Source organism: Chlamydotis macqueenii, chromosome 6 (assembly GCF_036417535.1).
Source record: "Chlamydotis macqueenii isolate bChlMac1 chromosome 6, bChlMac1.mat, whole genome shotgun sequence".
In the NCBI taxonomy this organism is placed as follows: Eukaryota; Metazoa; Chordata; class Aves; order Otidiformes; family Otididae; genus Chlamydotis; species Chlamydotis macqueenii.
Window position 1 is genome coordinate 18,149,430 of NC_141561.1, and position 25,491 is coordinate 18,174,920.

General features: G+C 38.1%; 1 protein-coding gene across 5 annotated transcripts in view; it reads right to left on the reverse strand.

Annotated features, from left to right (window-relative positions):
* Positions 1–25,491, reverse strand: part of RBMS1 (RNA binding motif single stranded interacting protein 1) — a 148,203-nt gene that overhangs the window by 26,097 nt on the left and 96,615 nt on the right. For all 5 annotated transcript variants that reach the window (XM_086750900.1, XM_086750901.1, XM_086750899.1 and 2 more), the window contains exons 3-5: positions 16,083–16,141; positions 13,094–13,185; positions 693–850 (exon numbers count right to left, since the gene is read on the reverse strand). In XM_086750900.1, coding sequence (XP_086607026.1) covers positions 693–850; positions 13,094–13,185; positions 16,083–16,141 — 309 coding nt within the window. The remainder of the gene's footprint in view (positions 1–692; positions 851–13,093; positions 13,186–16,082; positions 16,142–25,491) is intronic.

The window sequence follows — 25,491 nt, forward strand, 5'->3', positions numbered from 1 at the left end:
AGAGAAAAAGTAGACTCACATGGACAGAGTATTTGAGAGGTATCTACTAATTTATGAGAAATATTTGTTCTGGTTGATTTGGGAGAGACAACTGAGTTGTCAAACATTTTAAGGTGAGATTTATGGTGTAGTGAATACAAATATTTTCTTTCCCAGATGACAACACGTTAATGACTCAGAAAATTCAAAGGGCTGGTGTTCAAAGGGCAACCATAAGTCAATTTTCTCAGAGGAACTAATGAAGAAAAAGAAAGAAAGGAAAAAAAAAAGGAGGAGGAGGGATTCTTCCTTATGGTCTCCTGTCTCAAATTCAAGCCTCAAAAGCCAGAAACGTCACAGATGTTTCTGTGAAGCACTGCATAACTATCGCTTACTGGTTCAGGGACAGAGGAGAAAGGAGAAGTACAGAAAAGAGGAGGAAGTGGCAGACAGTGAAGTCTTATTCCAGATAGTTGTCCAGAAAAGCAATAGATTCAGATTTCAACTATCTAATTGAGATGAGACACAGCCATTTTGATTTACCAAAAGAAGAATTAACAACACTCTTCTGGTATCTCCATTTAGATCTCTCTTTTCTTTAAAAGCTTGGTCTTTTTCAATAATTTCTGCCTTTTCCTCCTATTCCTGCCTTTTCAATTGAAATTAAAAAAAAAAGAAAAAAGCTGCCAGCATGGTTAACACCACTGAAGTACCTTGCAAAGCCAACACCACGGCTTGTCCCACTCGAGTCCCGCAGTATCCTTGTAGAGATAACCTGTCCAAACGGTTTAAGCATGTTCTCCAGCTCCTGCTCATCCATTGAAAGTGGCAAATTGGAAATGTATAAGTTAGTCGGATCTTGCTCTTGTTGCTGAAAGAGAATTAAAACCAATTGTTACTGCCACTGGAAAGACATTTTGAATATAAAATGTAACAGCAATTACATTTAACTACTGGTACAGATTTTAACTTCTCAGGCCCCTTTCTAAAGGCCACTCTTCCCTAGTATTAGTGACCTGCATCTTCTGTCACTGTATACTGCATTCCTGAGAAAAGCTCCCCTCCTCCTATTACTGCTGACAACGACATTTTAAAGTGGACATAAAGGTGAATAATTGACCACTTTATAGTCTACATTACAACTTCATGTTTCAGATTTTTCTGAAAGAAAAAAAAAAGCAAAATCAAGATAAAGGAAAAAAAATAGCTGACAAGAAAATAGAAGACTGGTGGAAAGAGCTAAACAAAGTCAGATGTAAATTAAAAAGAGGAAAGATTGGAATGACAATTTGAAAATAATACCGGGGAAAAAAGAAGATAATTAATTTAAGAGTATGTACACTGCCAAAACATTACAATAACAGGTTGATATACACAGAAGTGAATGGGACACTGTCAACTTCTCCCACACATGATCCGTTTTGAGTTTTTATCAAACTTTTATATTATGCATTCAGACAATACAAAAGTCTTACAAAAACTTTCTCTAGAAACAGACAAAACTACAGAGGAGGGCAGCCAGGAGAGGAGCGATTAGGGAGGAGACAAATGTAGTCACATTTTTGCCATTCCCCTGACTTTAGGCTATCTACTTCATGTGATCTATGTATGTACCACAAAATTCCACCTCAAAGATACAGTTTTGTTCAAATTGATGACTTCCAGTGTTTGTCTACAGATACTCCAGCTGCAGTTAGGGAGGATCTCTTGCATCCCTCTCACACTGCTAATTGCTGGCCATGCTCCGTGATGAAATACATTATTAATGCAGATCTACATGACTTGGCCTTTACAGTTGTGCATTATCTCAATGTCGTTACTGTGGCTCCCTGTATAGATCTAACTCTCTGTAGGATGCATTATATTCACCAGAACTTTTTTGGCATTTGGCATGATATGATCTGAAACAAATACAATTTTGTTGGCATAGTCCTCAGCGTATTTTCATTCTGTACAAGAGGGCTAAACTGATTTACAGGGAAGTTTGAATCAAACCAGAAAACAAAAAACAAAACCACAACACTTTCCTACTGTAATTAAAGCATTTTTCAAGTGATTATACTTGTATGGGCGGCGATACCTTCTCATGCAGATTAGACATCAATTTGTCTTTAAGTTGCCCTTATATTAATAGCACCTCAGTATCTTCAGTAGCACACTGTGTAATTTAACAATTTGCTATCCTGGATATCACTTCTCTGTTGGGGTTGGTTTTCACTAGGACAAAAAAATAAAAGAGCAGCAGCTGGGGCTGGGGGAGGGGGTGTCACACCTTTTAGGCACAGACATGAATCTCATGTTCCAAAAACTAATGAAACTTAAAAATGGAGAAGGAAATCGTGCTTATGGACCTTCACTATTTGCATTTTCACCTGAAGTCTCTCATCCATTTAGAAAGGGCTTTCAAGTTTTCTGTAAAGGTTTTTAAGGAACTTCAGCATCAGAGGACCTATAAAAGGGAAATACATCCCCATTACACCCTCCTGACCTGCACACTATGCCACTGATATGATCGCAATTCCTAGCCACGCTGAAATCTCACATACCTTACAAAACACAAACTTTTCAAGCTGTACAAGTGTTATCCCAGTCAGTCCCTTCATAGTTCATTACAAATTGCATTTGATTACCATCTATGTTCTCCCTTGCGTTACCTAGTGGAAATATGCACCATCTCCAAAATACTACATCTATACAGTACACATAGAAGTTTGTGATTTAAATTATCTTAGAACTTTTGATATCTCTTTCATATTAAAAAAAAAAAAATCAGCAGAAAGAGAAGAAAATAGATTCACTGAGAAGCCAGGGCTGACATTAATATTCATTGTTGGGCCGCGTTCACCCATGATGGGAAAATCTATCTTACAGTAGTTACATCTTTGAGATACAGTTCAAATTTCGTCAGATAGGAATGTTAAATTAAGATAGCTTTCATGTTTTTAGAAATAGTTTGTTACTTAGATTGTATTAGCCAATTTGGTTTTGTACCTTAAGATATGTACGCTTACCTCTTTCTTTAACGAACACTATTGGCAAAAGCTTTACAGGAGGTTTTAGCCATGAGGATCACAAAATTGCATTTGTAATTTGTACCTACAGCATAATTTCCTGAAACTCAGAATAATATTTGAAAGGAAAAATTTTGGATTTTTTTTTTTTTTTACTTTTTATTATTAGTTGTAAATATATTGCACACAAATATCCCAAAACTTCCCTAAAAACACCTAAAACAGTATACAAGCTGGAAAATCAGACTCCTTGCATTTTTTAAATCTAATTTGCTCATGTTTTTATTCTATAATCAGAGAAAGTCTGAATTATATTCTAAAAATGTTCTCACTAAAAAGCTGAACAACATTTGGAAAGATAAAAAGGCCTCATTTTGTTCACACTAATAAAAATGTAATTTACATGCAAAAAAAGAAATGCTTACATTCAGAAACAGCTAATAAAGAAAGAAATCCAGTCAACTGCAGAATGTCAGAGCAATCTGTTTTATTTGGGTAACTGGAGAGATCACACTCCCCCTCTCTCTTGGGCTCCCATTCCGGCCTTGGGGATGACCACACTCTTGCATTATACAAGCAGTGTATTCAGGGTGAGAGATCATGAGCTTTCTTTGCCAAAAGGGACGTGAAGACCTACTGGGATTCACTTTAAGGCAAAGATCTTCCTCCATACATACTGGGAAGCTCATTTCTTGTATCTATCCACCTAGCAGAGAGCACTTCATGCCATAAAATCATGTAACAACATTGTTAAAAGAAGGGAATGCTCTGCTTTGAAAGAGTATTAGCAACTACCACTAAGTCACATCACAAATCCCTTAGGAACAGAGGGGGGGGAAAAAGTGCATCTGAGGAAACTGTTCCAAGGAAATTGCTTTCTCTGAACAGAAAGCATTTTGAGACGGAAAAATCTGACTTGTGGCCCAAGAAACAATCCGTATTTTGCATTAGTAACTAGATTGGGTATTGGTCAGCTACATGCTGAATGGGTGACTGGAAAGGACTGGCTTCTGCTCTCCTGACCTTTTCTCTATGTCAGTCTATTACAGCCTCAATATGCCCAGGGATTCAGTTATTTCTGCTTTTGATCCTTCAACATGACATAATGACCACAGTGGGAAAAGGAGAGTTTAAAGATACTTCTACATATGTCCATAGCTAGAACTGGGAAAGATGGCAGACATGGGAGAGGAAGAGCAAAAAAGCTGCCAAATGAAATCCTGAATAAGAGTTGAAATTTCATTCATCTGTAATTCTTCCAGAACAAAATAGTTGAAATGCCAACACACACATTCCACTGTGCACCAAGGTTTTATCTGCACTGCAGGTGCAAACCCACAGCTGCCCTGGGGAGCAGCAGCAGCTCAGCTATAAGGACAAATCATAGAGTCACAGAATATCACAAGTTGGAAGGGTCCTGTAAGGATCACAGAGACCAACCACGTCAGGATAGATTTAATTTCGTCTATTTCTTCCCTTTGCAGGGGAAAAAAGAAAAAATAATAAAAAAAAAATACGGCCGTGAGTTCTAAAAAGAGCTCATTTACAATATTAAGATAACACTGTTGGGGTAGACCTAAAGCAAGACTGAAGTCTTTCTAGAGTGTATTTGGAATTTTATACAGTTTGGCAGCAGAAAAATTATACTTAGTAATGCGCAGAACACCTCCTCTCCTCCTGTTAATTACTTACATTACCGTGCAGCTTCTGTCACCTCCACAGGACTATTAAACCTTAAACCAGCTATCTGGGTTGCTTTGGGAGATCATAAGCAGCAAGTCATTTCCTTTCCCTCAGAACACGCTGGATTTCCAAGCTGATTTCCAAATGGCAACCACAACTAGGACTCCCCATCCATCTTTATCCTGTCTTACACAAAAGGCACTGTACAAACAGATGTTTGCTTTTATACAAGCTTTTGGCATGGAAAATGGTTAAACAGTTAAAAATTCAGGAAGTCAGGACACAGGCAAACTTTTTAACTCATCCCTCTGTCTCCCTGCAGACACTAAGTTCTGTGACTTCCTTCCTTACCAAAACACGCCTCACCATAGTTTGTTTTTTCACATGGTTACGACAGAAGAGAAAACTAATTATTTTCATAGCTAAGTTTCTAATTTTTTTCTGGAAGTCAGCAAAAAAGTGACATTGACTAAAATATCTGCAAACATAACTCAGCTCAAACCTTGTCTATGCACTGTAATCGTTCTAAGTGCTTTCAAAGGCAGGGCTTTTTCCTGTGCTTAAAATCCATGAAATCATATAAGCTGCTTTCACCTTAGAAATCTTAAATCTCTATAAATCACTTGTATCATTTTATGGGAATGATCAAAAATAATTACTAAAGTCAGCGGAAACTTTCCTATTTTATGGTAGCAAGCTAAAATTAAAATATAAACACTGAACCATTTAGACTTTTTTTTTTTTTTTTAAATTCTACACAATTTAGGAAAACTGCTTAATTTGAGTCTTTCGTATCTCATGCACGGTCGTCTCAGCTAACAAAATCTTCAGCAAGTCCTGAAAGACACCAAAAGTGCTCAGTATTTCTAGATTATAGGCAATGTCAGGGTATTTGTGGGCTACTGTATCTATATTATTGAGGAAACTAGGAAGTCTTATTTTTAGCAATTCACATCAGCAAGTTTCTATCAGTCTTTTCTCACCAAACACCGTTAGCCACGTCTCCAGAACTCTAGCAGAACATCTTGCAGATTAACGCACATCTTATTCCTAAAAAGCACTTACAGCACTAATTGAATAAGCTGACTAAAAGATACAGTATTTCCCATTAAAATGGTAGGAATAATCAACGGCTAATGCTTATTTCTGTAGAAAAGTGGTGATCAGGAGTCCTACATAGCACAAAGTGCTCTACCATCATCTGAAAGAAATTAACAAAAACCTCCCTGTGCGTGTGGAACCGTTCCTAAATTGCAAGCAAGAAACTTGGCAAAATGGTAAGACATCTGTTTTCTCTTGCTCTGTGCAAGGTCAGAGCGAACAGATAGCCATTCAGAACATGTGACTCGGCCCTGCTCACAGCATGGAAGATCCTCTGGCTGATAGGGAAGGGATTAAATGCTTGTCTGCCTTCATATAGGAACCACCTCAAAATTTACAATTGGCCTGTGTCTCACTGAAATATGTGTGTTTTAGCCACAGTTTTAATACCATCTGACCACAGACTGTTAACAAGACAATTCGGTGGAAAATCACTGCCACAATCTTTACTTGTTCTCCAGAACTGAATAAACACCATATATGATTAATAAGCTAAATATTTTAATTCATTTTCACAGGCACATCTATTACAAAGAGGAATAAGAACTGTACGCAAAGGAATTTTTAACGACAATAAGCATTGTGTCCAAGTTTGTAATCCGACTACCACTGCAATCACACGTTCCCTTTTTACCCCTTGCCATTCTTGCTTTCCTTTTGCTAGAAGGGCACGAAGGTGCTCCCTGTGATTCTGCATGTTGCTCACAGATGCCACTGTTTTCAACAGAAAGCTGAATAAGCCCACCACAGTTCATAGGAGGGCACTGGACCCTTGTCTGAACAAGGCACAGCATTGCTTAGCAACTGAGGTGGGACTTTGGTGGGCTGAAGCTGTGCATTGAAGGGAAGCAGTTGTGAACATCTTATTTAATGCAAAACAATTCCTGAAATGATGGTCATTTAAGACCCCAGGTAAGCAAAATTTGGCTTACCTTCAATTTGTTTTACCATGATTTTTAAGAATTTTATTAATAAAAGGAGGAAAATCAATTACACTTACGTAAAATAGTCTATTACAGTAAGATTTAATACTGTTGCCTACAGAAAGTACTACAAATTAGGTAAAAAGAAAACTTTTCTTACAAGACAGTTGCTAAAAACTGCTGGAGAAATCTGCTTGAGTTAGCTCCTGTCTGTCTGTCATCTGTTCATTGGCATTCAGAAGCCCAGATGTAGAACAAAAAGAAATTGCAATATGCCTACCTTCTCTAGTTAGATTAAGTGCACTAGCTACCATGGTAACCTAAACTTATTTTCTTACTTTACTCTGTAGGAATGAAAACTGATTTAATTCTCCAGAAGGTTGCCACAGTGAAGACAAGTACAAAAAGCAATACTTTATTAAAAAGTCATAAAAAGGTGTTTCTCATTTTTGCTAACTCAAAGCCATGTTCTTCATCAGTGACATAAAGGAAGACTGGCTTTAATACATTATGTTTAATAGCTGTGGAAAAGCCTTGATTTCTGCTACAGAGATGAGGACAAGAGGCTAAGCAGCCTTTCCCTCCCAAAAACCCTACACCTGCTGTGCAGTTCACACTTTATATAGTGTGACAGATCTTTTCCAAATATGCTTGGAAAAAACTCACCTAAAGTAAGCTTAGAATAGAAAAAAAAAAAGTGTTTGCATTGAAATTAGTTGGAAAGAAAGATGCGCACATGGGGAGTGCTTCACAGTTCTGCCTCTGTAACTACCAGTAAGACATAAAAAGATTACAAATACATGTCATCTTTGGGTTCTGGAGGATCAACATGAACTCGGACAACAGGCTAATATTTATCACAAAATAAAAATTACCCCCACGTAATGAGTTTCAGAGAGTTTGGCCTGTTGCTTTGAGGGCCAATAGACCACTCCAGAAAATGGAAATTGTATCTTAAGAATGGTGGAAGAGTCGGTATATGATGGTACACACTTCGCACTGTCATCATCGGCACCCTTCTGGCACAATTTGAATAAGGAACAATTCTGAAGATGGCCTCATTTTTTGCATAAGCCTAAAATATCTGAAAATATTTAGTGATTTGTTAATGTGAGGGCTCATACAATATAAGCAGGAACATACTTAATTGTGTCAGTGGAAATGATGATTTTAAGGAGGAGGAAATTATAACATCATGAATCTGAAGCCTTAAGTCCTAAAAATGTGCGACCGTGGGGAAATCTTTGAACGGATAAACAATGAGTCTACCCCCAAAAACGCACATTAGTACATGGAACAACATTCCTTGGCTCAAGACAACAAGCTTCATTGACCACAGAAATCTTCCACATCCATGGACTGCTTTCATTGGTTCTATTATAAGTGGGATACGTTTACTAAAGATATGTTTGTGCTTCTGTATGGGAAAAAAAAAAACAACAGTAAAACACAAACTGGAAAAGAATGAATATAACTTATTTAAATTATAAATTATCTTGACAGTCTTACAGCAAAGTTGTACATACAGAACTAAAAATCTCATTAATAGAAAGAGAGAATAGAGGAGACAGGAAGGCAGGCAAGGTCTTCAACAACACAGTCTGGAGGATCAGGCTCATGGAGTCTATAGCAATTGTGTTGGACTCGGATGATTAAATCCTTTTAAAGGGAGGACATTAAGCTAATTTTAAGGACAGGGCTGAAATACAATTGTGATAACACTGGAACACATGTTAATCCTTCTTCTGATACTCAAAATACATTACAAGTTCATTGCAAAAAGTGGTAACTCCATACGCAGAACAGTTTTTGTAGATATAAGCCTGTCACTATATTATCTCAGGAATCTGTTAAGGTACCATAAGCTAGCCAATACAGCCATACAGATGTCATTGCCACACCAGGAAGGAAGTTGTTTAGCGCCTGACAAACTCTGAGCTGCCACAGCCAGGCTGGTATTCTAGCTTGCTTCTGTATCTCTACATTATTGTCAGTACAACATAGATACTCTCTAGTTGACTTTTTTGGGTTGCAAACACAATCATTCTCCTCCTGGCTTAAGTTTACTACAGAGAAAGATGAGAACAATCGTGGTTTTTTTACTCACCATCCTTATTTAGTAGTTCTTTTTTACCTTTTATATTTACACATTAGTTTATATCCAGAAGGATAAGAACTAAATTCAACTTTCCACTTAAAAGTGCCACTTTTCCAATCATCTGAAACACAGTTACTTCAGTAACTACAGCTGAACTTAGCAGAATACCATTTGAGGAGACAGAATTTTGTCTGACACTGACTCAAATGCCTTATGTTAAATTCAAGGTCAAAAAAAAAAAATGAGGATTTAGCTAATTCATATTTCCATAGCATTTAGACCTCACTATCTCTAAAATATCCCTTACAGTGTGCATCTAAGAATCACAGAACAGTTTGGGTAGGAAGGGACCTTTAAAGGTTATTTAGTCGAACCCCCCTGCAAGAAGCAGGGACATCTCCAACCAGATCAGGTTGCTCAGAGCCCCATGCAACCTGGCCTTGAATGTTTCCAGGGATGGGGCATCCACCGCCTCTCTGGGCAACCTGGGCCAGTGTTCCACCACCCTCAATGTAAAGAATTTCTTCCTTATATCTAGTCTAAATCTATCTCCTTCTATTTTAAAACTATTACCCCTTGTCCTATCACAACAGGCCCTACTGAAGAGTTTCTCCTCATCTATCTTATAAGCCCCCTTTAGATACTGGAACACTGCTATAAGGTCTCCTTGAAGCCTCCTCTTCTTCAGACTGAACAGCCCCTACTGTCTTAGTCCTGTCTTCATAGCAGAGGTGCTCCAGCTTTCTGATTATTTTCGTGGCCTCCGCTGAACTCACTCCAACAGGTCAACATCCTTCTTATGTGGGGGGCTCCAGAGCTGGATGCAGTACTCCAGGTGGGGTCTCAAGAGAGGGGAGTAAAGGGGGCAATCACCTCCCTCGACCTGCTGGCCACGCTTCTTTTGATGCGGCCCAGGATATGATTGGCTTTCTGGGCTGCAAGCGGTCATTGCCAGCTCATGTTGAGCTTCTCATCCACCAGCACTCCCAAGTCCTTCTCCTCAGGGCTGCTCTCGATCCATTCCCCGCCCAGCCTGTATTTGTGCCTGGGATTGCCATGACCCAGGTGCAGGATCTTGCACTTGGCCTGGTTGAACTTCATGAGGTTGGCACGGGCCCACCTCTCCAGCCTGTCAAGGTCCCTCTGGATGGCATCCCTCCCTTCCAGCGTGTCAACTGCACCACACCGCTTGGTGTCATCGGTGAACTTCCTATAGAAAATAATTTGCTATCTGCTCTGAACAGTGTAGAAATCTACAGTTATCTCACTGATTTTACCTGTGGGGTGAGGGGAAGAGAAGAGAGACATTTCTCAGAAAATTCACTCTGACAGCAACTGTAACAACTTTTCTAACAAACAAAATGGGCAGAGCCTTTCAATACTACTAGTAATCTTACCTAAGAACGCAAAGCTCTGCAAAATCAGAGCTTTTGAAATTATCATTAGTATTGGCTTATTATTGAAGCACTCCATTAGAAGCAAGGACAATAAACTAATTACATTAAATATATTTCAAGAAATTAAAGTGAATTAAAGTAAGAATGAGACACTAGGTCAGTTAGTAACTAGCTTAGAAGTAACAGTACTCTTGCAAGACATGTATCTGCTCCTTCTGCGCCTTATCTCTAGAGTAAAAGATAAGCTACTGGTTTTGTACTAAGTCCTCAAACAAGCCAGGTACCACTACAGCTAACATCATCTCCCGAACCCTTTCCATAGCCACTTATACACACTGAACAAGATGACTGACAAGAGTGAACGCTGGCAATACTCAGTGTGAAGAGGAGAGGGGCAATAGCCCATTACTTCCATTTTAAATTTCCATCCAAAAGCTACTCCCATCCCCTGACAATGCTATCTATGTAAGCTCTTAGCAGCATTATCTGACCAACAGGAACTGCTGGAGGCATTTCATTTCAGCAGTGACCAGAAGATACTCTTAACCAGCACAGAGCTGGATGAGGGTGAGAATACTGAGGAGCCAGGCTGCTGGCTGACACCCTGGACTCAGCATAACACCACCTTCCCACAGACAAATCCTGTCAACAGGAATTTATTTCTCTTTGGAACTGAAGCAGTCGTAGTGGTCAGCGAGGAAATCCATTGGCCAGACTGCTGAAAAACTACCCTCCAAATCTTTCTCTGTGACATTCAGGCGAAGGCTTGAACAGTTTCACTGCAAGATGAACACTTGATGGCACAGGTGGTAACGTACAAAAGGATAAAATATTAAATACACAAACACAAGTAAACTTTTATAGTGTCTTGCATGTGAAGAGTCTGACTTGCTAATCTTGCTAAAACAACTGTAAGTGACTGGCAATTCCCAGTTTGGAGCATCCAAGTGGAGATACGATTTTTCAGACAAAAGGAGAGCAGCACTGCCCAAAAAAAAAAAAAAAAAAAAAAAAAAAAAAAAAACCACACAACCCACAAACACAAAACCAATGGCTCAAATAGACAAAAATCAAAGCACTCAAACTCTTAGTCACTTGTGACTTTTTGTCATGGTACTGTTCATCCAGTTGGTTTGGAGGCTGGTTTTTTTAATAATTCAAACACTCTTTCCACATTAAGGAGCAGAACAACAGGTTTTACCAGAATGCAAAATTTATAGTTACAGATTTCCCACAGGTCACCAGGCTTGACAGTGTCAGAAAAAACAATCAAAACTGTCAGGTATGATGGTGCACATTTTTTTCATTAATGCTAACAGAAAGAAATATTAGCAACATTGCAACTAACTGTCAGAGGAAATTAGTCAGGAAAATATACCATGGGAAAAATTAAGAAACTATTCATTAGATTACTATAATGAATTATTAGAGCTTCTCCATCTACTCAAGAAGAGAATTAAATCAGACATCAAAATTCATTAGCAAAACAAATTTACATGACTTACATTCTCTTTTCTCCCTAGATATCATAGCCATAAGACAGTAGACAGAGGCTTTGAAAAATCTGGTATATATTTTACAGTGATTACCTAAAAATGAAAGCTTAAAGGTCTGTATTAAGCATATATAAAATCTTATTTTTAAAAAGGGAAAAAAAACAAAACCCAAGTGTTTTCCAGTAAGCATGTATGTTTGTGTCATGGCTGTAATGAAACATGCATTAAGTATGAAACATATGGTTTCCATTTTGTTGCCCTGGAATCTATCCAAAGACATTTTATGTTAGCTTAACTGTTCTCCTCAGCTGAGAAGCTGTGGAAAATACCTCATCTGAAAAAAATCTGTACCTAATGGATAACTACAAAAGACTTGCTAGATCTTGCGGCAGACTGTTTTAAAAAGTCTCTGAGATCACTATTTAATTACCAGATTTTTTTTTTTATTAGAATATAATTTTCAAACTCAAAAAAAATTTGCTTTAGGAGGTACCACAAATTATATGAACAGGTTATGTTGGTAATATTTTCTTTTTTTAATAAATTTGTAGTGGTGTTTATGGCAGTCTATCAGAACCAGGCCACCTGACCTAACAAGAATGCACAACAAAATCATTACTAATGTATCATCTACCTGATTTTATAGATGAAGAAACTTATCTTATGCTGAAAGAGCACTGCTCTGAAGATCACTTTTGTCTAATAACCTGATTCAGAGGCAAGGATCAGTAAAAGTAAGAGAAAAAGAATAAAGATTGTATTTCTTTTTAATAATGCTTGGGTTTATCTTGATGCAGAAATTGGCTGTCAAAGAGTTGGCTAAGAAATTCAAGACATCTATCATGAATGCTTAGATTTAAATTTTACTTATGTTAACAGAAAACATACTAGAATGGCTGAAGACAGAGTCACAAGGTTAAATTTTGCCGTGCTGTGCTTAAAAATTCATCCCCAAATTGCAAGGCTGGTAACCTCAGTAACAACAAGCAGGCAATATACAAAGTCTTTCATACTTCTGTGCTGTAAACTATTTCAGCTGTTGACTTGTTCCAGGAATTGACATCTTGTATTTAAACCATTAAGCCTGCTGTAGTTCTTACAATTTATTGCTGATCTTGCACTATTGCCAATGGAAAAAGAGTATCATGAATAAACCGATACATGCAGCCAGATGAGTTTGGAGACTTTACCATACTACGTTTCTTTATTTCATTAGTTGAGATGATTTGGGATATGGCAGTCGAAAGTCCCCATTTTGTTACCCTAATATATCACGTGGCTTGATGATTGTGCTCTCTGTAAAGGGTCTGCAACTTGAAAATTCACATTGCCAGTGCTCTGCTAACATACAAGCTTGTTCATCTTCAGAATCCATTACAAGAATTAACTGGTTATTTTAACTCACCTTTGCCATCTGTGCTTGGACTCCACTGGCCTTCAAGGCAGAAACCGCCTTCTGAGCAGCTGCTGGGCTGTCAAAGTCAACAAAACCGTAACCTGAAATAGAAAACGTATTTCATTAATGAGACAGCAATCAGTTTATAATCAAACAGCTCATACGCTACTAGCACAGTTCTTTAACACAATTTTCTTGTTGGTGAAGAAAACCAATCTGAACTCCAAAGTTCTTCATATAGTCTCCAAAAAAAAAAAAAAAAAAAAGAAAAAAAATCTACAGAGGTCCTTCAACCTTGAACTGGTGGTGACCTACCCTAGTGGAACAGATCAATTTCCTTGCCCACCCATTGTCAGGATTTTATCCAAATTGCTAACATTCTTAGTATGATGGTTTGCTTTGTGTTACCCGGTATGTGTCTGCTAAAAGGAAACATAACATCATCAGTTTATTTCATAGAGATCATGAAAGCATAATCTGTTAATAAAGCATAAAGCATAATCTGTTAATTTTTCTAAACTAAATTCTTAGTCCAGTTTGAATAAGTGACCAGTAAGCCTTTAAGTTACACGTCATTCACTCAAAACTGAGAGAGGAATTTAGTTTAAAAGATGCATATCACATATCTACTGCATCACAACCCAATTTTTGCTGAATTGGCTACTTCATTTTATATACATAATAGACAGCTAAATTTAAGAAGTGAGTGAAAACTCAGCTGGAGTGAAATCAAGTGAGTTTTTACCACTGCTGTTACTGAAACTAGAATGTAAAAAATTGCCCTGAAAGTATTTTCTAGTCCATATAATGCAATCTTTAAATGTTAAAGTAAACCTAAAGTTAATTGCAACAATTTCCATGCATTTGCAATAACTTCTTTTCTTATTCTGAACAACAACGTATAGCTAACAGATTCCAGGACACCTGAAGAGCAATATACCTTGGCCTTCACAGACACTGACCTTACAGCCTGGGATTTTTAATGCAACCTGGGAGTTGGATGCTCAGGTCTCACCAAAAGGCAGTCAGTTTGGAAGCTGCTTCCCCTAGATGTTACTGCAAACCTCATTCTGCATTTTTCAACCCTCTTCCTTCCCTCCAGTGAACAGCCTCAGATATTAAAGAAATCCCTCTCCAGTGTCTAAGCTGGGTTAAAAGAAAACAAACAAGAAAACCTCAACAACTAAAAAAAAGCTCTAGAAGAGCAGAAAATGGAATTATTTCTTCAGAAGGTAATAGTATTCTCTTGCAGTATGTCTATACTAAAGACAAAAAGGCTGTGTAAAGACATAACTGAGCCAGCTTTAAAGTCCTTAACTTGAGAAAAACAACTCGAGCAGTCTTGTACATCAGTGCAAGCTTATTTAACCTGCCAAGAAGCTGAAGAAAGCAGCATATTGTTCTGTGTAACTTGCGGTGTTGTGGACTGTTAAATCTTGACATGAAACAGAGGGAATTAGCTCATATCAAGTTTTGTGCTGCCAAGGCAAAACTAGCTTTCCATACCCAAAACTAGCTGTCCGTACCCACGACAGCCCGGGTTATCAACACCACCACACTGCAGGGTGCAATAAGATGAAGTTACACACTGATACCAAGTATGTCATCAAAGCCGGCTTTGCCATCTTCTAGATGAAACTCAATTACTTGTTGCTCCAGTTTGTTTAAATCCTATGGTGTGGGGTTTTTTTGGCAAGACTCAGAGATGCTGTCAGTCTTTTGGTTAAATTCCAGTTAGATATCTGCATTCTGCCTACTTACGTTCCTACTGCAATTCCAATTACATGCAGCGAGCTTCCTTGCAGCCTTAACTTGCTGTGTATTGTTGCAACAGACTCTTAGTGACTACTTTTCACCAGCAAGATTTAAAATCTGTATTGGAAAAGTCAGCTTAAATATCTTAAAACATTAATGTGAGAATTTCTGTGTCACTGACAGAGCTACTGCAGTCTCCAGGAACTGGGGGAACGAACAGAACAAATCAGGTAAGTGCTGTCACAGGTGTTAATGAATTAAAATAATTGAAAAGGGCATCTGCTCTTTCCTAGTCACAATATATGCAGATGATATCTGCATACCAGCTGGGGAAAAAAAAAAATTCTAGAAATTTCTGTTTCTGAACTGTCAGCACCCCTTTAATTGCTTAGGATGGGGAGCTAAGAAGCTGTGCCCCTGCACTGCTTCCACGTTCTGCACAAAAACTGTGTCTCAGTTAAATGATGAACTCTCCCATCCTGCCTCCGTCTATCAGCTTTATGCTCATTCATGAGCTTTACGCTTATTAACATTGCTAAATCAGCTGACTTAATTCTTCACTTTGCTTAGAAATTATCCTCTTACTTGTCTGAAATCTGGTATTTCAGTGTCTGCTACCACACCTTCTCCCACCATGCACGTTGCTGGGATATGACCTCACTGTAACAGCAATGAGTGACAGAAATCAGTGAACTGATGTATCCAGCTTATCTAAGGGACTTCTAATGTTTTTACCCAGCTGCAATTACTTTGGTGAAAATGAACCCTCTCTTTGCTCCCAACACTTTCAATGGCATTTAACAAAACACAATCAGAGGACTGGAACATGTAATTAAGCACTGCTTTAAACTACTCTAATCAATGGAGCTGATTTCCACAATATATAATTTTTTCAAATGCTTAGTACAGTTTAATGGTCTTCTGTAAGCTTCCCTAGTTTTTCCAAGCAAAAGGGGAAAAGCTGCTTTTAACTCCATTTTTGTTTTTAAAATAGAGGCGAATGGCCAGCCAGCACTGCGCACGTCAGCCTCTCTCCGGCTTGGCTGCCCCACTGCCACGGGCTGCCAGCTCCACTGGAAACAAACGTACTGAACACCGACTGTGGGCAAGAACACAAGGCTAGCTTAGGAATAAGAAAGGGAGGGGGGGAAAAGTTGACAGCGCTTAAAATTCAACATTACTATATTTTATAGAATCAATTAGGACTTTCAGGTGAATGTAATACAAAGACAAACGTACATACCTTTGCATTTGTTTGTTGTCTTATCCAAAATAGCCTTCGTGGAGACAATTTTCCCATACCTAAAATGTATTATACATATGATGAGGAAAATAAGAAAAAAAACATCCTATTACAACAAACATCCAATGCACATTACTGTATATCCTATATCTTTACTTATAACAAAATGGAATAACATATGGACTATATAATTATACAATGAAAACTCACACATAGACAGAAGCGACAAAAAAGATCAACAGTTTCAAGCACAATCTTTTTCTGTTCTCCCTATGTTCTCAGCAGCACAGCAGAATCACAAAACAAGCCAGAGAAAAAGTACTTTACAGAAAAGAATGCAACACAATTAAAATCCTGATACATAGAAGAAATCACATTTTAGACATAAGTTTCTTGGACTCTCTCAGTACATATACCAGATAAAACAGACAAACTGCCTTGGCAGTGCGAGGCCTCCTAACCAATACGGTATGGGGCAGGGGCGGGGGGGAGTTAAGAACTGCGTTACCTCTTTTTCCCAACACTGAAACAGGTTAAAAACTCTGTTCAGGAAGGTGACAAGTGCCAGTCTGATTTATGAAAGCTGATCAGCAAAGGTGGTAAAGAATTTTCTGTATTTTTAAAACGGAAACTTAAAATGTAAACAATTTCAGCTAAAACCAAAACTTCCCTCAGGAAAGTTTCAATTTTCTTTTTAAAAAAAAAAAAGAAAAACACACACATTGTCTGTTCCTCAGCTTCCAAACAACTGAGCAGTACAGGTGTCAATCTGCTACATAGTCCAAAGTTGAGATCTAAGAGCAATTAAGCTTGGGAAACAGGCAAACAGCAATCCCAGTTATAGGAACAATTGCTGTTTCCGAAGTGCTCTGCAAAGTTTATCAGTGTTAGGTTCTTTGATCAAATTTAGAGTAGAATTTGTCACTGCTGATGAAAACTTGCAATTTTTCTTGGAAGCCAAATCCCAATTTAAAAAAAGCAACTCCCTTGGCCTGTACCAGCAGTGGAATCTGAAATGAAGCACGAGTTTCCCAAGTTCCTCACCACAGCACACCCCACCCCCCCCACCCCCCCCCACCCCCAGTTGGTTGTGAGCTACATCTGACACAGTGCTTTGGGTATGCAAGAGAGAAATGATGCAACATGAGTTTGCTTCCTCATGAGAATAGAAAGTAACATTACATGAAAAGATATACCTAAGGTCTGCGTGCTAAGAGGTTCTTTATCATTGCACAAGAACCCAAAATGAAATTAGAAATGTTATTGGCATAAGAAAGCGGAATTTGGGGAAGAATGAAGTTTTGCCAGTTCACCTGCTAAATACAACTTCAACACAGACAGTATCATTTCAGAAAGGTATTATTTCAAATGATAACTCAATTTCTGCAGTGGCTGTATTAGTCTTAAAAGTTCTACATAATATATTAAAAAATTAATAAAGTTAAGCTTAGTTAGTGAAAAGTACTCAAATAACTGTCCACTTGCAAAGCAACAGTTATTCAAGGATCATGCCTATTTACAAAGTACTTTCCTCCTAGAGAACAATTAAATACATGTTTCAGTGTAGTCATCACTCTTTGTGATCAGTTTCAAGCACCTTCTGTTTATTCAATGAGTTATTGTATGGCTTCAAACAGTTGCAAGGGGGTAAACCTGGGATACTAGCCCCTGGGTGCTGGCTTCCTTACTGTATCCGAAATTGTGAGCATCTACACCAATATAAAATAGAACTACCCATCTATAGCCTAAAAATGTACAAGTGCCAAGGAAAAACCAGTGCATAGCTAAATACATTATGTTAGAAGTTGTAATAAAGTAATAGAAATTATATCTAATAGTTGAAGCAGGTACTTCCTTATTAGTGTCACTTATTATCCAAATATGTCATTCCATTGAGAAACCTTTATACCTTGCTAAGTCAAAACTTCTGAAACTTTCTCCAGAATTTTTCTGAGTGCAGAGTAAATGTGCATGTTTTAAATGAGAGGCAAACTGTTCAGAGTTTGTTCTTCAAGATCCATTAAACTCCTGTGTCCCAAGTCGCTTGCATCCAGCATTATATTTGATGGCCAGCATTCTCCACACCCTATCAGCTTCCCTCAGCTTCTTAAAGTGGAGAGCAACATAACCATAAATCCCTGAAGGATGATCTTGTCCCTGCTGCTGTTTCAGTTCTTGAAAGTGCAGAAAGTGGTGCTGGTGAAAAACTACAGCACTGGCTATCTACGTACACAAAATAAGTGCAACCCTCAGCCAGTTTGGTCACGGAGGAGAGGTAGGGGCTGGCTCTGGACTGTGCTGGCCCACAGATGCTGATGCACGCCAGCCCATAAACATGTGTCTGTATGTCTGCTCTTACAACCACTTCATGGACCATCTTCCAATGTGCAAGACCATGATTTAGTGACTTAATCCACTGTCCTAGATAGCATGGCTCTTGCAAAGAACCAGCTGCCATGGAAGACTGCCAAGAAGTTCCAGCAGTGTGAGTCTAGGAACAAGCTGGAGAACCAGTATAACAATAGCAGCTATTGCTAGGATTTCTTCTATGATTTTCCCTGTGAATGCTCCTCCCAAGTGTTAGCTCTCCACTCACACCACAAAGCACACAAACGCAGTTTACCCCACCTCAGCCTGGGCAGCGGGATACGTCCCCTCCCCACTGCCACCATGTGGCCTGGTATCAGGGGAAATTACTCCTTACAGTTCCTCATAAAATGATGAGGACTGTCATGAAAATGATGACAGTCATGAAAATGATGACTGTCATGAAAATCTATTTCCTTCCTCCTGAATTCTGCAGTCCTAATACTGCTGTTAACACAGGCTCCTGTGTTCAGCTGCTCATTTTCTAGGTGCAACTGCAATCCAGACCCACCAGAAATCAACGAGCTCTAAAACACATCAAAGCCATGGTACAAAATAATATGTACTGCCTGCTTAAAAAAAGGAATATAACAAGCAAGAAAAAAACCTCTATTCCAAAGATGTCTATGATGTTAGGTCTTGCTTGAAGATCATCACACCTCTCAAAGCTCACACATATCTGGCTGTCTTAGGCTTCCTGCTGAGGCTACTCTTCTGCTCCAAGGCCTTACTGCATGCTTGGTGAGATCTGCTACCTAAGGCAGAGCACATCTCTCATAGTTGGTAGAACTACTTCTACAATGATCGGTGATTGTTCATTCCCTCTCCTCTGAAGAAATTTCTAAAAAATATGTTTTCTTTTAAATTAAATGCTAATCTTGACAAGTAACTGCTAATGTGGCTGGTGACAAGCAACGAGGTATTCCTTATTAAGTAGGTTATTTTTCTCCCAAAAATAACATCAAATGAATGTTCAGCAGCAATAAAGAGTCTTGGGGTTGTTGTGGGGTTGTTTTGTTTTGGGTTTTTTTGGGGGCGGGTGTGGGGTGGTTTTGGTTGGTTGGTTGGTTTTGGTTTTGTGTTTGTTTTTTTTTTTAAGTGCTATCAACACATTGCTTTTTTAGTCTGAATTATTTTTGGAGGTGGAAAGATGTTAAGATGATTTCAGCTCTGCAATGTCAACTAACATATTAAGAAAGAGAGGGCTTGGGTAAGGGGCAGGTAAATAATTGCTAAGATGCATCAGTTATGGGAGTAAAAGGAGTATGTTCAGTAACAGCCTGTGTACCAGTGTACAAGCTATCCTTATAGTACAAAACACCAATACAAATGTATATTTGGATATGAGATAAACAAGAAACTTGTTCAAAAGCCAAGTTAGGAAGATAAGTAGTACTGCTACTTAACAGGATGCTTACCACTGCCCATTACACACTCTTTGTACAGAAACGAAAGGGCAACCCCACCTACTCAGTTGCTCTAAGATCTACTGCCAGGCAACGCAAATGTCAAAACACAGCACTATCCCTTTGTCTTAGACACTTTTGAAGTGAAAGACTTGAAGTAAAGCATCAACATATACTTTTTAAAAATCACATTGGTCAGCAACACTGTCAAACCCAGTGCAAATAATCACACTGACAGATTTATTACAAATAGCTAGGAATACTTGCGACATTTAAAACACCTCTGAAGCCTGATTTTGGTGATCTCTGTGATGATGAAAGGAAAGGGTCCTTAGAAAACTAAGTACATGGATCAAACCAAACCAGTGTTTATTTTTCTCCCTTTGTCCATCTGCTAGTATGAGGAACATACTTGCAAATGTGAGGGCGATAAGATGCCATCATGAGCATGATAAAGAACAGGGAACAAAGTAGCCTGAAGTCTCTGCCACAAGTGCTATTTTGAGTGTTGAAAGAACTTATCTGTGTGTGCATTAGGGGAGGTACAATAAGAACAGGCAGTGAGAGGTTTGATAGGGGTTGTCCAGAATGAATTGTTCAAATCTTTGTCCACAATTGCTTAATGTAATATACCTCATTCCACCAAGCTCACACTGCTTCCCTCTGCAGTACTTTCAAACTGCCTTCCCACTTCTGCTGTGAAGGGTTTCCCTACTACCTGACACTGACTTAACACTAACGTGCCAGAAGAATCTCTGCTACCACAAAAAGTCCTTTAGAGCTGCTTAGGTCCTCCAGCCTGAACTGTCCAGAATGTTGTGTTGAAGATGAGCAGTGGTCTCTCTTTGCCTAAGCCCAGTGCAGCTGTAAAAAGAGCATTCCCAGAGATCCTGCTGTTACCCCTTGCACTACTGTAGTGCTGTCACAACTCCTCTGCTACGCAGAAACTATGCTGCATATGTTCTGTGTTTTTTCTAGATTAATTTTTACATCTTAGCATCTTATTACTGCTCTTCATGGAATGCTCTTTATTTTTAAGAGCCAGAATCATGTGGTAAAACCAGGCATGGATTTCATAACACTTAAGTGGCTCTGAGTATATGAAATCACTATCAGGTGGCATTGTGAAAGGAAAGAGAAACTGGCTGAACAGAAAAATTTCAGTAGGGAGTCAATATTCTCACCAGATGACCCAAAGACAAGAGAACACAACAAACAGGCAGATCTGGCAAGGACGGTCATGTGGAAGAGCAAATCAGTTAATTCTAAAAAACATTGGAGGGCATTTCTAAGCCAACAGCACAGCCAGGAGAACATAATCACTCCCAGTAATCTTTTCTGCTGGATCCAAAAAACACCTCTGAGCAGTACAAAAGGTTTTATCTGGCTCCCATACCTCCCTCTCTCTGCTGCATCGTGGGAAAGTGGAGTACTGAATCTTAAGTTCTTGCTCCCTTTTAAGCTTAGATAAACACAGGGAGTTCTTGTTTCTCCATGCATCAAATTTTTAATTTCCCAATAAGGGGAATTTCAGAAAAGATTTGTCAATACATTACTGCTAGTCTTTGTGATAGTCTACTCTAATCCTGCTATTTAATTATGGGCAAATGTTCTCTTACAAAAATCTGATAAATTTATTCAATTCATCGGAATACTGAGTTTGGAGAACAGAATCAAACCATATGGTTTCAATTTTTAAATTCTTCTTCACCACATCTATGCCCTAGTGTAGAAGGAGACACTGCTGAGAACATTTTGTCTGTATTTTGTTTTCTGTTGTTGGGAGACACACTGTTCTTTGAAAAACTCTTTGGAATCACTCAGTTGCTTTATGGCCATCACGAACCTAAAGATTTGCTACTGGAACAAAATGAGTACTTAACACCAAAAGCTGACCAATCATTTTAAGTACATAATTAAACATTGCATTAGAAGTTGCAGTTATATTTTTCTTGGTTTTATTTGCACAGTTAATGGGTAAGCACAATCTAGCTTAGTTCAAGTTATGTTTTGAAATTGTTATGGATTTGGCTAATTTGCTTGGTTCAGCAAAATCTCCTATACTAGCTTCAGACATTCAAGCAAGGTTAATCACCTCAGTCAGATGTGCCCCGCTTCAGGCACTGGATCATGTTTTCCACTATATGCAAAACGGGACTTTCCTTATGAACCTAAACAACTAGAGAGCTGCTTTGCTTTGATGGCATTCTGTCAAATGGTCACGTGGTTTTGATCCAAAGCTAGTTCCTTTCTTTCTTATTAATTGCCCCTTTGACTCTCTCGTACTTCAGAGAGAAAGATGGTATTTTCAAGATATCCAAATATCCAAGTAGTCCTCCTTGTTGTTTTTATTATTTTACTTTGGAGACAAATAGTACCTCCAAACAAAGTAGAACTTATTATTACAGAAGTCAACTACTGTTTTGTCTTTACAAAATGATTAAAATTACATTTTGTCCACTAATGTAAAGACTATTTTTGATGAGTTAGGATCTGTGCACTAAAAAAAAAAAAAAAACAACCAAACCCCGAATAACCCTAGTCCCACAGATCTTTGTCTTTACTGACAATTCACTAATCTTACATGCTGCTGTACATTGTTCACAAGATCAAGAAAGCTTTCTTCACAAGCTCTCTACCTTTAATTCTTCATTTAAGTTTTGCATATTTGTGATTTCAATAGTAAAAGCATATCTCATCATCATTACTGATGCAGTTACCAACACTAGTACAAACTAGTATTACTTTGGTACAAATGAGCTTTTCTTCAGGCTCAGTAGGTTACAACTCCAGATTTCACTGAGAAGTAATCAAAACTAGCAAAACCAGATGCAAAATCAGATATACTATCAGCTCTTACAGTTAACCATCCTTAGGAAGAGCATAACAGACATATACAATTTGGTAGTGAACAAATGCCTTCCCAATTTCTCGGATAGATTTAAATTTAACAGATAAAATGATGACTTTATGACTCAAGGCCAGGTTGGATGATGCTCTGAGCAATCTGATCTGGTTGAAGATGTCCCTGCTCCTTGCAGGAGGGTTGGACTAGATGACCTTTAAAGGTCCCCTTCCAACCCAAACTTCTATGATTCTATGATTCTGCATACTTGGTTTATAGTGCACAGGCTCTACACAAATTTAACTACTCTACAGTTAAAAAGAACCAGGAATTGAAAACTCTTAATGAATAGCAAAGTGACACATGGGAAGATGATTTTGAAGATTATTATTTTTCATCTACCCATTTTGTTTTTAATAAGAGTCGTTATTTCCTGCTTCAGCCAAGGATGAGCTGTGGGGATAGGGAAGAAGTGTTTTCAGAATCAGGAAATGTTTGTTCCTCTTGCTTTGTAAAGATGTGAATAACCTCTGTCCATTCCTTAGAAACTGACTGAAAGTCAAGGGGAAAAAGTCCTGTTAGCATCCTACAGCTATTTTTACGACATCTTGCAAAGGTTTTTTCAATTAGTATGCTCCTTTTTGCACAACAAATTGATTATTTTAAAAGCACGACCCGCTGTACAGCGCCCTTTCATTTAGCACAACTGAGGAAAATAGCTGGTTTAGTACTCTGGGTATTTTAAATGTTTAAGATGTATTACAGCTGACAACAAAACAGCACTCCTAATGGGGCTTTCTAGCATGCACTAAACCAACAGATTTCCAACAATTCCCCGCAGAGGTGTTTTCTCCATCAATCTTAAATCAACAAATAAAGTAAAGGCATGTTTATTTAGTTTTACTTTATAAAGTTGAGACTGTTGCAATATGTGAAAAAAGCAGTTATTCTTCAGTACTATGATGACACAATCATGGAGAAAGCGGGGGGGGGGGGGGCGGGGAAGAAAGAAAGAAAGAAAAAAAAAAAAAAAAAAAAAAAAGTCTAACATATCCATGAAGCCTCCCTCCACCAGAGCTTTTGGACTTGGAGTGGAAGGCTCTCATATTCTTCCCTGACAGGCATGGAGAAGAAATCAACTGATGCTACTTTGATAAAAAACACAACAGCAGTAGAATCGAAATAATGAGAGATCTAAAAATCTAAGTATAAAATCTTTACATTAGGGTTTGTTTGGGAGCTTTTTTGCTAATTTAAAAGAAAAAAAAAAGGCAAATTCTGAAGGATGAACCTATAACTTCTATTCCAGGCTCTGACAAGTTTATTGGCATCTGTCACCTCAGTCACTCCACTGAAGATATGAACACAGACATTTGGCAGAATTATGATTAATAATCACCCACTCTTCAGGGTGAGTTTTTTTTCAAAGCCTTGAAAAAAATCTTGGCCTATACTAGCTCAGCTGCAACATTATTTTTACTACTAAACACATGGTATTGGATTTCCATTATTGTCTTGCTAGCCTATGAAATATTAATGATCAACTTGATGGTAGGGAGAGACCAAAGCAACAACTCCAGACACTGAAAAAGGAAAGAGTAACAGCAGGAAAAGAAGCAGAGCAAAGCTCTTGCCCTGCACAGGAGATCATCTTTCACAGATGCATAAAGATTCTCATCATCCGAATGATTCTTATGTAAGCCAGGACACTAACATGCTCCTCCTAAATTTCCTGATTACATATCTGTTTTAACTATAAAGACACAAGATGTCAGGTGCTGTGAAGAAAAATGGAATTTCAAGCAACAAACTGAGAAAAAATGATCCCATTGAATGTTTCGTGCAGCCGCTGCCCCTCCAGTAACCCAACCTAACTTCTGACAAGCTGAGGTGATTTAGCATAATCTCTGAACCATCTGCTCAGCTATCTATCAGTTCAGCAGCCTTGTAACTTTACAGTTTACAGGTTAAGCAGGATAAGTAACCTATAGGAAACACAAAAAGATTTGCCTCTGACACACTTTGAAGTGCAAGTATTGTCTAAGTAACCACAGCTTGCTTTCTCCGAAACTGAAGAAAAATGAAATAAAAATCACAGTAATGCATTAAGCAAAGTGTCTATTCTTCGAGAAAATGAAATTGTTTACATTTATCATCATCTTGACGATTTATGAAATCAACAGTTCACCAGAGCTAAGTAAATACTTAATAACTTATTTTTTACCTACACTTTTAGGAGATGTTTCTATTTATCCACTTAAAAACTCATATGCAAAGAATTTTAAAAGGTGTGAACTACATAGAGTTACATTACATTTTCAAACATCTGTTTGCAGGGACGCAAATGCTGGTTGACATTAGAAGTGCTGTTTCCTGCCAACATTCTACTGAGTTTGATGACCAACATTAGTGAAAGACCACTCTGCATCTTTCTGATAAATTATCCACCGTAGTTTTTTGTGAAAAATATTTTAGACTTGGATGGAATATCAAGTGATGTGTGTACATTAGATTGAATGGCTTAGAATCTAATTTGCTACTATTTACTTCTAATACAGTATATTGTAATTTATATGAAGTACTCCTACACTGAAAGTATTACGGAAAGTTTAACCATAAGACACTGACCTGAGAATCATTCATATGAAAATGATCTGTGCAGCTATTCAGATAGTCACAAACAATACATCCCAGAATTATCATAAATTATCATAAATCAACTACAACATTAGGGGAAAAAATCAAGATGTCTGCCTCTCTATTCCTGCCTTACAAAGCAGGCTGCACTTTC